This window comes from Hemitrygon akajei, chromosome 3, assembly GCF_048418815.1.
Source record: "Hemitrygon akajei chromosome 3, sHemAka1.3, whole genome shotgun sequence".
NCBI lineage: Eukaryota > Metazoa > Chordata > Chondrichthyes > Myliobatiformes > Dasyatidae > Hemitrygon > Hemitrygon akajei.
In genome coordinates, this window is record NC_133126.1 from 44,856,626 (window position 1) to 44,873,946 (window position 17,321).

The 17,321-nt window shown below is 38.5% G+C and overlaps 1 protein-coding gene across 6 annotated transcripts in view; it reads left to right on the forward strand.

The window, feature by feature from the left end:
• Positions 1-17,321, forward strand: part of mark3a (MAP/microtubule affinity-regulating kinase 3a) — a 169,197-nt gene that overhangs the window by 129,360 nt on the left and 22,516 nt on the right. For 3 of the 6 annotated variants that reach the window (XM_073039736.1, XM_073039729.1, XM_073039732.1), the window contains 2 exons: positions 147-407; positions 4,170-4,196. In XM_073039736.1, the coding sequence (XP_072895837.1) occupies positions 147-407; positions 4,170-4,196 (288 nt within the window). The remainder of the gene's footprint in view (positions 1-146; positions 408-4,169; positions 4,197-17,321) is intronic. The other 3 variants (XM_073039735.1, XM_073039730.1, XM_073039731.1) reach the window with 1 other exon arrangement.

Here is a 17,321-nt window from a genome sequence, read left to right on the forward strand (position 1 = left end):
TTACTTATAGCTGGTTTTAACTCTAAAAATTATTTTAAGAAATAATAGATTATTAATACTATTATGTCTAATTTGTAATTACCAGTTCATTAGTATGCAGTAGTTCTGGAATGATTTTGTTGCTTTTTAAAAATGTTTTCTTATAGTACTGCTCCAGGGCAAAGAACTCCTGTGACTTCCACTCACAGTATCAGCAGCGCAACCACTCCTGACAGAATCCGTTTCCCTAGAGGAACTGCAAGTCGTAGCACTTTCCATGGTGGTCAGCTCAGAGAGCGACGAAATGCAACCTACAATGGACCACCTGCATCTCCTACACTGTCTCATGATGCCACTCCTTTGTCGCAGACACGGAGTAGAGGCTCTACAAACCTCTTCAGTAAATTGACCTCAAAACTCACAAGAAGGTAGGAAATATTGAGTATATAGATTTTTTTAACCATCTATCACATAAATTCACTCCAATGTTTAATTATTTAATCTTCATAAATTTACATTGAACTTTAACAAACTTGAGTGTGTTGCTAAATTTTAGTACTTATAAATATCATTACAGTTTTTAAAAAAGCATTGCCTAAAATTTTATGTTCTATGTATTTTTTTGGAAACTGCCGCTATTGCATTTTTATTGTATAATCTTAACCAAAAAAAAGACCATATACAGAGGAGCAGAATGAGGCCATTCAGCCCATTGAGTCTGCTGCAACATTCCATAATGGTTAATTTATTATCCCTTTCAACTCCATTCACCTGCCTCCTCACCATAACCTTTGATGTTTTGACTATTCTCTATGACTTGGCTTCCACAGCCACCTGTGGCAATGAATTCCACAGATTCACTACCCTTTGGCTAAAGAAATCCCTCATCTCTTCCAAATGGAAGTACCTCTATTCTAAGACTATGCCCTCTAGTCCCAGACTCCCCACTATAGGCAACTCTCCACTCTATCTTAGGACTTTTAATATTTGACGGGTTTCAATTAGATACCCCTCCCCCCCCATTCATCTAAACTCCAGCAAGTACAGGCCCAGAGCCATCATTTGCTCCTCATATGTTAACCCGTTCATTCCTGGAATCATACTTGTAAATCTCATCTGGATCCTCTCCAATGCCAGCACATCTTTTGTTAGATAAGGGGCCCAAAACTGTTCACAATACTCTGGGGTGACCAATGCCTTATAAAGTCTCAGCGTTACATCCATATAACCATATAACAATTACAGCACGGAAACAAGCCATCTCAGCCCTTCTAGTCCGTGCCGAATGCTTACTCTCACCTAGTCCCACTGACCCGCACTCAGCCCATAACCCTCCATTCCTTTCCTGTCCATATACCTATCCAATTTTACTTTAAATGACAATACTGAACCTGCCTCTACCACTTCTACTGGAAGCTCGTTCCACACAGCTACCACTCTCTGAGTAAAGAAATTCCCCCTCTTGTTACCCTTAAACTTTTGCCCCTTAACTCTCAATTCATAACTCATGTCCTCTTGTTTGAGAACCCCTGCTTTAGACGAATACTTCATCATTCTGCACCTTCTGAATTCCCTCCAGAAACTCTGGCCAATACTGTTCTAACACCATCCCTACTCCTGTCCCCTTCCAATCAACTTTGGCCAGCTCCTCTCTCATGCCTTTGTAATACCCTTTACTCCACTGTAATACTGATACATCTGACCCTAGCATCTTCCTCTCAAACTGCAGGTTGAATTCTATCATATTATGATCACTGCCTACTAAGGGTTCCTTTACATTAAGTACCCTAATTAAATCCGGTTCATTGCACAACACCCAGCCCAGAAATGCCTTTGCCCTAGTGGACTCAAAACACAAGCTGTTCTAAAAAGCCATCTCATAGGCATTCTATAAATTCCCTCTATTTAACCTGGTTTTCCCAATCCAATTGCACATTGAAATCCCTGTCATAACATAGCTCTTTTGCATTTTTTTTTTCTGTCTCCTGTTGAATCTATACCCCACGTCTTGGTTACTGCTTGGAGACCTGTATATAACTCCCATCCGAGTCTTTTTACCATTGCAATTTCTTAATTGTACCCACAAGAATCCTACATCTTCCAATCCAACGTCTTCTCTTTCCAAAAATTTGATGTCATTTTTGTTTTACCAACAGAGCCACCCACACCCCCTCTGCCAATACAATGTATACCTTTTAAGCTGCCAACTTTGATCTTATTTCAGCCGCAACTCTACTTGCCCTTCTTCAGTCTTACTACACAATGCATCTACTGGTACACCACCAACCCCATCCTTAGCCCTTATGCTCTGGTAAATTAGTTTAAGCACTCCCCAACAGCTCAACAAACCTGCCTTGCAAGGATATTGGTCCCCCTCGAGTTCAGGTGTAACTTATCCTTATTGTACCAGTTATACCTTCCCTAGAAAAGATTCCAATGATCCAGAAATCTGAAATCCTACCCCCGCACCACTTCCTCAGCTACTCATTCATCTGTGCTGTCATTCTATTCCTGCCCTGCCTAGCACATGGTACTGGGAGTAATTCAGAGATTACTACCTTGGAGGTCCTGAATAGAGGCAGTAGTAGACATATGACCCCTGACCAGTTTGCTGGCATTAAATAATTTGCTGCATCATAAAGTTTTTCAGTGTATTGTGGACCTCCCAGTGCATCAATGGATTGGGTTTCAAGCATAGGTACTATATGTAGGTGAAAACATGAGTGAATTCACACAGCTAAGTCCCATGAATGACAGGAGAATAAATTCTAGAAGAACTGTCTTGATTTTTAATTAATACAATGGGTTCTTTAGTTCCTCATGAGGAATTTAAGAGATCTGGCTAAAACGAAAGCAAATAAGATTCCTGACTAGTCAACAAACTTCGGATTCAGATGTTGGATTAATACCACTAGACTAAAGTGGTATTATGCCAGTTGTCCAATAATGTAGATATTTTTGTGATGACTTTTTTTTTGCTTTAACAAAGTAAATGATTTGCATCCCTTTCACAATACCAGGACGTTCCATAGTGCTGAACTTATTTTAAAAAATATACCATTTGAACTATTATATTGATATAGTTGTGTTAACAGTTTTAAACATTAAATATTATAGCAACTTCAATAAAATATGCTCATATTTAAAGTGTACAAGTGTTTTAGTTTACAGTGCTATTTAGATTTGTAGAGGTGCAAATTGAAATTGAGTATCTACAGATTTCAGTTTTTTGGTTCTTAAAATATTGCAGTTCTCTATTTTATTACATTTTCATTGTTCACTACATTATAGTATGGCCATCTTACTAAGAAACTGTGAAACAACAAATATTTGGAAATAGATAGATTCTTCATGAATCTCATTGAAACATTCTTAACAAACCAAATAAAGCATAATTCCAAAATAGATTTTGTTTTCTCTATAGATGTGACAATGGATAGAGAAAACAAAATAATTTTGTGGAAAATTCAAGGTGTACTGGAATTACCTGGAATTTTTTTTTCCTGACTTAAATGTAGTAGCTTGTTCATTATTTGCCATTAAGGTTATAAATATGTAAATGAAAAAAGGAATTTGATGGATTCATGTGAATTTGTAGAACTTTCTCATGAGGAAATCATAAGTAATGATGATAAGTCTACTCCACCAAAGCTAAAATTGAAATGAGTAACTATAAACTGAACATTTTTAAAATTAAGAAACATGAACAGATCTTACTTTGGTCATTAGCACAGAACATACTATAGTAGTAGTTGTATGTAGGCTTATATTCTTGAAATTTGGTTCTATTGAAATCAACAGTGTATTTCACAATTGGTGTATGATGTATGTCACCATTATATTGAGTGTTTAGCAGAGTCTACCATAACTAAATTTCTCTTCAACTAGATTTTCTGCCTAGCATAATTGTCCAGTCAGAATGTGCCACAAACTTGATCTAAGTTATTAATGTAAGCATTAAAGGGGAAATTCATTTTAGCTAACAATATTGAGCTATTCCTGGCTGGACTGTTGGGCAATCATAATTTTCTACATGGCTAGAATCTAAATTGCATCTGTAGCTTTACACCGAATCCTATCATGGCATCTTTCTCATTACTATTGTTTGATTTAGGCATAAAACATGCAATTTTTCATATTACACACATTTGGATTTTATTTACATTTTTGCTTCTCATTTTTTTATTTAGAAACATGTCTTTCAGGTTTTCCAAAAGGTAGGATTTATAATGTGATGGCTTGATCTGCAATATTAGCAGAAACCTGATTTCACAGCCTTGATAACTCAATGACTTGCTGCTAACATGAGAAAATACTACTAGCTTACTTAGGAGATTGTATACTTTTAGACAATTAGTGATGGGGAGCAGATTAACCTTAAAAAGCTCTTAAAAATATCTGTAGCCGAGCATGCTTGTTACCTGCTATTGTATTAGATTCATAATTAATTAAATATCTGGGTTCATATTGCTTTTCTACTAATGTACCAAGCATGAGTATGAATAATTGAATAATGAGCACTGTCAATCCAAAATCTTCTGAAATAAATTATGTTAAATATTGTGGGCTGAGGAAGCAGATTCTGTGATTGCAGTACCAAAGTCTGCTGCAAAATGTTTGATATAGAATTCAAGTGATGCAGGAGGAAATGGATTTCCGTGGTAAATGGCATGATTTTCAGTTTCATTTACGCATTTTAGAGCAGATGATTTGCCATACCTCATGGAAAAGTTTTGTGTTAAGACAGAAATGCTAGAAAGATTCAGCAGGTCATTCAGCATCCATGGAGAGAGATCTTACTTGATGCTGCAGTTTGATGACTAGAAAAGGTGAGAAAAACATTTTAAGTTGTAGATGGGTATAGCAAACAAAGAAAACACCTATGATAGCATGATCAGCAAGAGAAACAAGCGCTGGCGAGGAGAAGGTGGTAAAGGCATGTCAGTTATAGTTGATCTGTCTGGAAAATATATAACTAGAAGATGAATGAGGACAATGAAGGTAAAGTAATGATGGTAAGGCAAGAGAATCTCTCTTGATCAGCATATCACAGGTATTCCTTTTGTTCCCTCTGCCTCTTTCTCCATCTTTTCAACTTAGCATATGTTTGATTTCTAGTGTTTTTTAGATCTGAATTGCTTTATTTCCTTCTCCAGAATGCTGCCTGTCTGCGTAGTATTTCCCACATTTGCTGTTTTATTTTTGGATTTAAGCATCTGTGAAGAGTTTTGTATAGCTAACGAAAGAACTTTTCCCTTCCATAATAACAATTTTCACTGCCCCAGCCCCATATGGATATCTCGCATTGATAACACACAAGTTTCACTGTAGGAAACTTTACAATTGCCACAGTAGCTTAGGAATTATAATATTTTTATCTAGAGATGTAATATGTTATTTATAATGGTTAAGAAAACAATATCCTGTTACCCAGATACCAGCCTGAGTTTTGCCGACTTTCCTAGGTTATGATTTTTTTTATTGTGTGATTTATTTACTGGATTCATTTATTAGGAGAAAGATCACTGTGATGGCAGGCTTAGCCAGAGAGAGCTTCAGATAAAGAGAGTTAGAGATGCTGTAACATTTATTAAGTCTGTAATTATGTTGTACCGAAAGATTATATGCATATGTTGCCTGATAGCTGAATTGCGCCGCATATTCTGCTGTGAAATTACGGGAATCCTTAAGATTTTAAATGAGCTGATATAAAAGGTAATATCAATTTTTATAAAACTGTTGATATTTCAAAAATCATTTGATGGTATTAAATGATTTTTTTAAAAGAGTGATAGGTTAATTTGGTTAGTAAATTGGCTACTTTGTAAACTGGATTAATAATAGATTCATAGTGTTGTGGAGTGGTGAAGGCATCAGGGAATGAATCCTGGATATTTTTTTTTAAATGCTGCGTTCTTTTCCAAGTCTACTGAATCATAGTATTTATAAATGATATTGAAAAAGATGGCACCTGCTCAAGCAAGCTAAAGAGTGAAGTTTATTATGAGATATTTATCACACATTGTGGGCAAAACACATGGAAACCTATTCAGAGTGCCATTGACAAAATGGTAAATGAAACAAAATGGAGTTGGGGTTGTGTTAGATTTACTGACCATTTACAAGGTATTGTCACATTGGTAAATTAAATCAGTGTTCATCTTCAGCACATTTAACTAATTGAATATCAGTTGTTCTGGCCTTTGCATAAATAGGTCACCTACCATGAAAAAGGGTGCATTACTATAGAGCAGTAAGTGACAAGATACAGGAATTCTGCAGAGATAGTCAAAAGAAGAAAGCTTTACAGGTGGACAACCCTGGAACATCTGGATGTCAAGGATCCATACATCATGCTTTTTATCAACTACAGATCGGCATTGATGTATATGGAATTGAGACAGGAATTCAAAATATTTCCTTGCTTTAGTAAATAATATCTTTTCTGACACACTATCTATTGACCAAACTGTGCTAGCCAATGAGGGAGCATACACCTGAGCTCATAGCAGGCATTTTATTATATCTCAACAGAATGGAATTTCTTAGAGAAAGGTATATTTAAAGACTAAAGGAAATGGAATTTGGGGTGAGAAACTACAACAACTTCCAATAAAAACAAGATAAATTTTCCCACCAAAAGATGCAGTGAATAGAGAAGACCCATGTACATTTTATAGATAAAATCAACTTCTATCACTTCCACCAGGCATTAAGATTGTCCATTGTCCAAGGCTGGGAATAATGGCATCATCACTACATCACTTTTTCAAATAATGGTGGCAAAATGTTAAATGATGATTATACGCCATAGAAAGAAATATATTTAATGATTAAATATTAACTTAATGGGGCCTGAGTAACTGGTTTGTGGGTTAATTATTGTAAGATGTGAGGACAGGAAGGAAATGATGTAAAGCACCTTGTTGGGAGATTATATAGATTGAAGAGAGCCTATGATTATAACTTGCATCAGATTCCTTTCTCATTCTGGGCGTTTTATGTATTCCTTCAAATACTTTTAAAATTTATCAATTATCTGGTTTATTTCTTTTGATAATCTCTCGGCACTCAGCTATTGACATAGTTTGTGTTGTTGTTGCCAAATGTTGAGCAAATGACAGCATCCAGCACACAATGTAAACATTTAATGTACTTTTTGACATTGAAACAGCAAAGTAATTTTCCTACTGACATTTTTATAATACTTTCCATCTCACTCTAGGAGATTACGGTATTAAGGAAAGAACGCAAGAGCATAATGTGTTCTGTGTACTAAGAATATTCAGAAATAATAAAGTGCTTGAGGAACTTAGCAGGTCAGGCAGCATCTATGGCCCAATACCTTCTATGCTCACTTTGATCGCCAAAACATAGAGGAACCTTCACAAACTCCCATAGCCCCCAATGACCCTGTGATTTCAGTCTCTGAGGCTGACGTGAGAGCATGCTTCAAGAGGGAGAGCCCACGGAAAGCATCCTACCCTGTTGGGGTACCTGGCTAAGTACTAAAGACCTGTGCTGATCATCTGGCTGGAGTGTTCACTGATATCTCTAACCCCTCGCTTAAGCAGTCTGAGGTACCCACCTCCTTCACGCTGGCTTCAGTTATATTGATGCCTAAGAAGAATGCAGTAACCTGACTCACTGACTATCATCCAGTACCTCTTACATCCACTGTGATGAATTGCTTTGAGAGGTTGGTGATGTAACATATCAACTTCTACCCAAGAAGTGATCTGCTCCAATTTGACTACTGTCATAACAGATGCCATTTCATTCAACCCTGGAACATCTGAACAGCAAAGATGCATACATCATGATGTTTCTTATTGACTACAGATCAACATTCAATACTATCATTTCTTCAAAATTAATCAGTAAGCTTCAAGACCTTGGTCTCAATGCCAAATTGTACAATTGGAGCCCCAATTTTCTCGCTTGCAGACCCCAGTCAGTTTTGATTGGCAACATCTCCATCAGGACAGGTGCACCAGAAGGCTGTGTGCTTAGCCCCCTGCTTAACTTATGACTATGCGGCTAAGCATAGCTCCAATGCTATATTTAAGTTTGCTGACAACACCACTGTCATTGGCCAAATCAAAGATGACAAATCAGCATATAGGAGGGAGATTGAAAATCTGGCTGAATGGTGCCACAACAACCACCTCTTAGTCCATGTCAGCAAGACCCAGGAGCTGATTATTGACTTCAGGAGGAGGAAATCAGAAATCCATGAACCAGTCCCCATCAGGGGATCAGAGGTGGAAGTGTCAGCAACTTTAAATTTCACAGTTTTATTATTTCAGAAGATCTGTCCTGGGCCCAGCATATAAGTGCAATTACGAAGAAAGCGTGGGTTTTTTTTCCTGCTGTTTTTGTGCAATTTGTTGGTTTTTTTGCACGATGCTTGTTTATCCGTCCTATTGGGTGCAGTCTTTCATTGATTCTATTGCGTTTCTTGGATTTGCCAAACATGCCCACAAGAAAACTAATCTCAGCTTTGTATATGGTGACATATATGTACTTTGATAATAAAGTTACTTTGAACTGTGGAGACAACTGGACAGTTGTTCAGGTCAAGACCCTTCATCTGGACATCTGGTCTACACACAGAAATAATTCACTGTTAATTTTAAAGTATGGCCACTTGCAGGAAAACACAGAAGCACTGACAGAAAAGTAATACCACCAGAAAGACAAGTAGCCAATTAGAATAATTTCCTGTCGGTGTTTGAGGAATAACCATCTTGGGCAATTAGCATCTTGTTCTTCATTAAATATTGTCATCTTCAGTTTAATCTCATCAGAAAGATTATATATAGATTATTGTAACATTCTCTTGTACACTATTGAACAATTACCTTAATTTATGTGTATCCAATCCTGGAGTAAAGATGGAATGTCCCAGAAGTAAGTGCACACTGCTGACTTCCATATAAATCAGTGTGACTTTATAGATCTTCCCACTGGGATTTTGTGGAAAACACTGTGTGGATTCACCGGTGTTGCTTTGGCAAATCTAGCTTGCAGTCTAATCGAGAAGAAAATTTGACAGTTAATTAAGATTTTCCCAGAACTGTCAAGGATTGAAAACTGTTAAAAATGTTGAAAACTGTAGAAAATTTGAAACAAAGGTCAAGCATTTTCAAACATTTCCAAAAACTTAAAACTATGCCAGCATATCATTGGATATTTGTTTAAAGATCCTTGAAATTTTCTTAAAGTAGTTTTAAATTTTAAACCTTTGGATATCAACTTTCAATTTATTCAGAACAAAAGCATTCCATTGAAATTAATGGAAGAATATCCTTCACATCATAAATGTCCTTATGCAAGGTATTTTAACAAGTTCATTATCCCAAGTGTTGAGTAACCAGCCCAAGTTCCCGGCTGCAGTATCATACTATCACTGAAATCTTAGTGTTGTTACCTGTTTTGTCTTCACATTATTGCTCAGCCACATTTCGGCTAACAAGTTTAAAGAAATAATTGTCGTGCATATTTTAAAACGCATTTGTACTTCATTCTCGATATAGCAACTGTCCTCAATTACTAACAGGGCAGTTCAGTGACTTTCATTTGACAGTTAAATAAAAATCACTATTTATATCTTGACTTCAGTTGCCATGTGGGCATTTAGGACATTTGAATTTTTAAAACAAGTTAGAATTCTGACAGTTTATTATGGTTAGACAATTGTTATGAGCCTTGTCCTTTCTGTTGTTGAGTTATACGCTCATAAAACTTCCTTGAATTTCTCTTTTTCAACGTTTCTTTCCCCTGTGTAATCAGTATAAATACTTTAAATTATTCAGATTAGGAAAGGAATTTACAGACCTGCCAGTGATACTTTTCAGAATGTGCGTATTGACCTTTTGCTCTAGGGTTTGGTGATACAGGCGGCCCCCATTTTCCATATGTTCGCTTTATGACAACTCACTTTTGCAAAAGACCTACATTAGTTATCTGTTTTCGTTAGCCGAACAGTATTTTTGCTTTTACGAGAAAAGGCAGCGCACACCCCGAGCGGCCAAGCTCCTCCCCCGGAACTGCATTCTAGCTGCCACAGCTTAAACACATGTCTGTGAGCATCTATGAAAGTGTTGCAAAAATGGAAGTTAAAGTTAGTCATGGTTGGTTTGGTTTTGAGGCGACGGCAGCTTCATAGCTTAAAGGTTACTGGAGAGAGCGTTTCTGCCCAAAGTGCTTGCATGAGATTTTCGCTGTGCTTGACAGTGCTGCAATGATTGCAGAAAAGCATTTCTACTTTATATAGGCTGTGTAGGTTTTATGAGTTATTTGGCATGATTTGGTAGGTTTTTTTTTGGTTCTGGGAATGCTCACAAATTTTTCCGTATAAATTAATGGTAATTGCTTCTTCACTTTACGCCATTCTGGCTTACGAACCGTTTCATAGGAATGCTCCATCTTCAGATAGTAGGGGAAACCTGTATTTGTAAACTAGTTAATTACTGCAAACTATTTCATTATCACTGACCAAAGGAAATACTGGAGACTAATGATGAAGTATTGAAAAATCATATAATCCAAAAGTATAGCTGCAGTTTTTAATATTCATGAAATATGGCTAAAATATTTCTATCGACTTTAATGGGTTAGAATTACCCATTGGCTTCTGATTTGGATGACAACCTGTACTTATAAAGTAACAAACCAATTTGCAGATTATTTAATTTTGCGCTGAAGGAGTCTGAAATTGAGAACTTCTAATTAAATATATAGTAAGTATATAAAATTAAATCATATATAAATTAATTTATATATAATATGTGTAGTTTTTTAAAAAGAGGGAGGATGAGTAGTAATAATACTCCTTTACAGGGATACATAAGAAATAGGACGAGAAGTAGACCATCTGGCCCATCGAGACTGCTCTGCCATTCAGTGAGATCATGGCTGATCTGGCTGTGGACTCACTTCCACGTACTTACCTTGTCCCCATAATCCTCAATTCCCATACTATGCAAAATAGATGCTTTTTTTTTGAAAATGCATAATCCACATAACTAGTTCAAAACTACCATGAGATTTGAGATTTTTCTTTTATAATTTCAGCTTCTGGTATCTATGTTGCTAGCAAGAGCAACATTTATTGCCCAGCCTTAATTTTCCCCAGGAAGCTGGTGGTGATACACTGCCCTGAACTTCTGTTCTCCAAGGGCACGGTTTGAGGTCAGTTCCAGAATTTCGACTCAGTCGTCCTGAAGGAACAGCAGCATAATTCCAAGTTGAGGTGATGTGCTGTTTGGAGAGGGATCTGTAGGTTCCCACAAGCCTAAAGCCCTTGTTCATGACAGTGAAAGTTATGTGTTTGGGAAATGCGGTCAGAGTAGCCTGGATATGTAAATGCAAATGGAGTTTTTAGATTGTACAGTAGATACAGTGCAAAATTACACACATGCTGCTGACAGGAAATGAAATATGGCTACACTACCAATGAAGCAAGCCACTTTGTCCCAAGTAGTGTTAAACTTATTGAGCACTTGGAATTGTAGTTTTCCAGGCAAGTTTTCTACCATGCTTCTAACTTGCGCCCTGCTGTTGCTGGAAAGGATGTCAAGAAGGTGAGTTAGTTTCACTGTAGTATATCCAATTTCTGATCCTCACTCCTCACTTGTAGTCACAATATTTATGTGACTGATGTAGTGTTTCTAATTAAAGAGGTGCCACTGTATATTGATGCTGGAACAAAAGTAATATCATTGAATGGTAAGAGTAAGTTAACTTCATTCTTGTTGGAGGTGATCATTACAATTGTGGCACAAGTGTTGCTTGAGAGTCTGGACTGAATTAGCTAGATTGACCTGTTATTGGTGAACACACATACCTGGCTATATTCCATTTTCTCAGGTTGATGTTGATATTGTAACTATTGAAATAGTTTGGCTTAAAGTGCAGTCTTCAGGATGTTATCTAGAGTCAGAGTAATACAACATGAAAATAGGCCCTTCATCACAACTGGTCCATGCTGACCACTGTATCGTCCCTGCTAGTTCCTGTTGCTCACTTTTTTGCCTATAACCCTCCAAGTCCCTCTTCCATGTACCCATTCAATGCTTAATGCGAGAATTATGCCCATCCAATGACGACTTTCTTATTCCAGGATCTCACTGGCCTCCGTGTAAAGAGGTTCCTTCTCAGGTCTCTTAAAGATCCTCCTCTCATCTTGTGGAGAGGATCCTGCCATTCTCTGTATGTCCTACCCTGATTTAATTGTCCAAAATGCATCACCTCACACTTAGTCCATCTTTCTGACTGATCAAGATTTCTTTGCAATTCATTGTAACTTGCTTCACTATCCGCAAGACCCCATAATATTAGTATCATCAGCAAACTTGATATTTCAACCATGTTAATATCCAAATAATTTACATAATTAATAAATAACAAACATTCATAAGACACGAAGAAATAGGAGTCCATTCAGCCCATTGAGTCTGCTTTGCCATTCGATTGTGGCTGGTATACTTTCCATCTCAACCCTGTTCTCTTGCCTCCCCCCCCCCCCCCATAGCCTTTGCTGTTATTAATCATTAACCTCTGCTTCAAATGTGGACTATCATTGTTTCTATCTACTATAACTATTTTAAAACATAGAGTTCTGTTCACTGGACCCAAAGTGCTCCCCAGTTACCTCTTCAGTTACTTGGCCTGCCATTTTTTTTAAACAATAAACCTGATCATTTGACCTTCATAGCTATCTGTGGCAATGAATTCCACAGATTCACCACTTCCTGGCTAAAGAAATTCCTCCTTGTCTGTTCTAAATAGATGTTCTTCTAATCTGCAGCTGTGCCCTGTGGTCCTAGACTCTCCCACTTAAAACATTCCCCCTCTATCTAGATCTTTCAATATTCAGTAGGTTTCAATAAGATCCTTTCTCCCTACCCCGCACCACCCCCATTCTTCTAAACTCCAAGGAGTACAGGCCCAGACCCATCAAACGCTGCTCCTGCATTAAACCTTTCATTTCTGGATCTTTCTCATAAACCTCCTCTGGACCCTCAAAGTTCAAAGTGAATGTATTATCAATGTATGTATATGTTATATACTATTTTGAGATTCATTTTCTTGCAGGCAGTTACGGAAAAGTAAATACAATTGAATTTATGAAAAGCTGTACATAACAAATACTGAGAAACATTTAATGTGCAAAAGAGAGCAAGTATGCAAATAATAAATAAAATGTGAATAAGTAATACAGAGAACATGAGTTGCAGAGTCCCTGAAAGTGAGTCTGTAGGTTGTGGAGTCAGTTTAGTGTTGTGATGATTAAAGTTATACACGGTGGTTCAGGAGCCTGATGGTTGTAGAGTAATAACTGTTCCTGAATCTGGTGGTGTAGTATCTGAGGATCCTGTACCTTACAGCAAGAAGAGGGTAGGATCTGGATAGCAGGGGTCCTCGATGATGGATGCTGTTTTCCTGTGGCAGCGTTCCTTGCAAATGTGCTCATTGATGGAGAGGATTTTGCCAGTGATGGACTGGGCTGTATCCACCATTTTTTTGTAGATCCACTCTCCCATGCCAGAACATCCTTTCTTAGATATGGGGCCCAAAACAGCTAACAATACATCAAATGTGGTCTGATCAGTGCCTCGGTATTACGTCCTTTTATATTCTAGACCTCTGGAAATGAATGCTAATATTGCTTTTGTCTTCCTTACTACCGACTCAACCTGCAAGTTAATCATTAGGGAATCCTGGCACTAGGACTCTCAGGCCCCTTTGCACCTGCGATTTATCTTTCTATTCCTGGACTCACTAGCAGGTGGCACCATTTTGGAAATCAGTACCCACAAGGTCCTGAATTTTAATTTCTTACCTAACTTCCTATACTCATTCTTCAGGAACTTATTCCTCATTTTGCCCATGTAATTTGTATCAATGTGTACAACGATCTCTGGCTGTTTGTCAGACAACACACCACCCTAATATCTCTTCTGTGGCCACAGAATCTCCTATCTGTCCCCCTTTACTATCGAGTCTCCTATCATTATCACACTATCTGACTGTACCCTTTCCCTCTGAGTCTCAATGGGAGTCACAGTGCCAGAGACCTCACTACTAGTGCCTGAAGAATGTGAAGAATATACCCTTCAACAGTATCCAAAGAGGTATACCTGTTTGTGAGGGAAGTGACACAGTAGAGCCCTGAACTGACTACCTTATGCCCTTCTGGCAGTCATCCATCTATCTGAAGCCTGTAGTTTGAGTGTGACCACTTCACTAAAACTCATTGTTGAAACCCTCAGATGACCATCCAGCTGCACCTCCAGTTTCTTGACCTGGTCTGTCGAGTTGCAGCTGGGTGCACTTCCTACAGATGTAGTCATCAAGGAGACTGTGCGGTTCCCTGGCTTCCTACATCTTGCAAGAAGAGCATTCTACTGCCCTAACTACCACTGAATCAAGGACTAAGGATCAACAACAAATTAAAATCTTTCTTGTTCCTTCTCTCTAAAGACTTTTCAAAGAATGCTGTCACTCCCAACACCTGGGGCACTTATTCTACCTCTTCATACTAAAGCTGTAGCTTCCCACTCTCATACTGGCTGCTCAGCTTTATTCTTAACTACTTTTTATTGGATGCTGTCAAGCTAGTTATCCCATCAACTCACAGTTACGGATCCCGCAACCCACCTGAGTTGTAGGGGTACGGATGAACGCTGCACCAGTTTCCTCCATCTCTCATGGTTGTGGACAAGAGCCTGAGTTGTGGCAAAGTTCTCTCTGGTTCTCTCTGCAATGTTGTTTGCCCCTTTCTTCCTCTGTCTGCCCCTTTTCATTTTTCCCTGAAGAATGGTCTTTGAGGGTCCATTTGATCTTGTTATGTGGCCATGCCATCTCAGTTTCCTCTTCTTTACTGTGGACAGTGAATCTTTATAGTGTCTCACGTGCTGGGTGATGGTTCTTTGTACTTCATCATTTGAGATATGATCTGTATGGGAGATACCGAGGAGCCTTCTGAAGCATCTCATTTCTACTGCCTGGATCTTCTTTTGCAGTTCTGCTGTCAAAGTCCATGATTCACATGTATACAACAAGACGGAGAGCGCAAGTGCATACAGCAGTTTCAACTTGGATCCGAGAGTGATGTTATTGTATCACCAGATTGGTTTTAGTTTAGGCAGCATTGCTATTGTTTGAGCTGACCTTGGAAGGACTTCAGGCTCTGATCCTTCCTAGTTGATGATGGAGCCAAGATACTTGAACTGTTTGACAGTCTCTAGTTCTTGTCCACTGACTGGGATTTTTGTCATGATTAGCTCCTCACTATTTCTTATCAGTTGTGTTTTCTCTGTGCTAATCTCCATGGCATATCTGGTAGATGTATTGTCTGGACGGTTCACAAGGCAGGCCAATTCATCCTCACTTCCTGCCAGCCCATCAGTGTCATCAGCGAGCCTGAGGTTGGTCATACAAAACTCCCATCAACTATTATCTAACAATTTGCAAATTGCCTCTTTTGGGTTCCTGTTCGGTGAAACTTAGCAGTAAGTCTTGAGACCCAATTCTTTTAAACTCTTTCTTCAAGTCCTGGGTCTTCTTCAGTGAAACTCACCAGGATGTGTGCTTAGCCCACTGCTCTACTCTCTTTACACCCATGACTGTGCAGCTAGGCAGAGCTCAAATGGCATCTATAAATTTGCTGATACTACAACTACTGTCATCACAATTTCAGATGGTGACAAAAGTGTACAGGCTAGTTGAGTGGTGTTGCAACATCTGTGCACTCAACGTCAGAACTGATTGTGGACTTCAGAAAGGGTTAAGACAAGGGAACACACACCAGTCCTCATAGGGCAATCAGAAGTGGAAAGAATGAGGAATTTCAAGTCCCTGGGTTTCAATATCTCTGAGGCTCTAACCTGGATCCAACATATTGATCCAGCTACAAAGAAGGCATGACAGCGGCTATATTTTGGAGTTTGTGGAGTTTTGGTCTGTCGCCAAAGACACTCTCAAGTTTTTACAGATGTACCATAGAGAGCATTCTAAATGGCTGCATCACCATCTGGCATGGGGGGCGTGTGGCTACTGCATAGGATTGAAATAAGCTGCAGATAGTTGTAAACGTAGTCAGCTCCATTATGGGTGCTATCCTCCATTGTAACCAGGATATCTTCAAGGAGTGGTGTCCATTATTAAGGACCCCCATCACCCGGGTCATGCCTTGCTGTCATTGTTACCTTCAGGAAGAAGGTACAGAAGCCTGAAGGCACAGCCTTAATGATTAAGGAAGAGTTTCTTCTCTGTCATCTGATTTCTGAATGGACATTGAACCCATGAATATTACCTCACTAGGCAACACGAGTGAATCTGCAGATGCTGGAAATAAATAAAAACACAAAATGCTGGCAGAACTCAGCAGGCCAGACAGCATCTATGGCTCACTACATCACTACTTACCTCACTACTTTTTTATTTCTATTTTTGCAGTACTTATTTACTGTAACTGTGTACAGTCGGCCCTCCTTATCCGCGAGTTCGGTATTCGCGAATTCAACCAACCGCGAATCGAGAAAACCCAGAAGTGCTCTTCCAGCACTTGTTGTTTGAGCATGTACAGACTTTTTTCTTGTCATTATTCCCTAAACAATGCAGTATAACAACTAGCTTACATAACATTTACATTGTATGAGGTATTATAAGTAATCTAGAAATGATTTAAAGTATATGGGAGGATGTGCATAGGTTACCGTGGATCAGGATCGAAAAAAATCGTAAGTTCTCTTACTATGTAAGTCGGAACAGGTACAACTGGTATTATTTAGTGTCAGTTAGTCAAACGTTTGTCTTAGTATATGGTATATATTTTACCTTTCTATGCATATAAAACACTTAAGAACGTATGTTTCAGCACCAAGCTTGGGAAGTTCCCGAGTTCGATCCAGTGACAGACCATTTCCGAGCACGCTCTCCTTCTGTGCCTGGTTGATGTAGAGGATCAAAAACCCAAAACCCAATAATTAAACCACTGTGTTGCTTAGTAATAATTGTAGCTTTCATCGGGGCAGGGTCTTTTTCACTTTATCTTTTAAAATTGTTTGGATTGTTGACCAACTGTAGCCTAACGCTTTTCCGATGACCGATGGCGTTTCACCTCTTTCCGAGTGCTTTATTATTTCCACTTTATTTTCAATCGTGATCATGATTATTTTTGTGAACAGAAACACTGCGGATTCAGAGCTCGGCTGCCGGGTCCTAATGTCCACCTCACTGAGACAGGTTAAATAAGGTCTGGGGTTCCGCCAGGTCCTAATGTCCACTACATTGAGACAGGTTGAATAATGGACTTGAGCATCTGCGTTTTT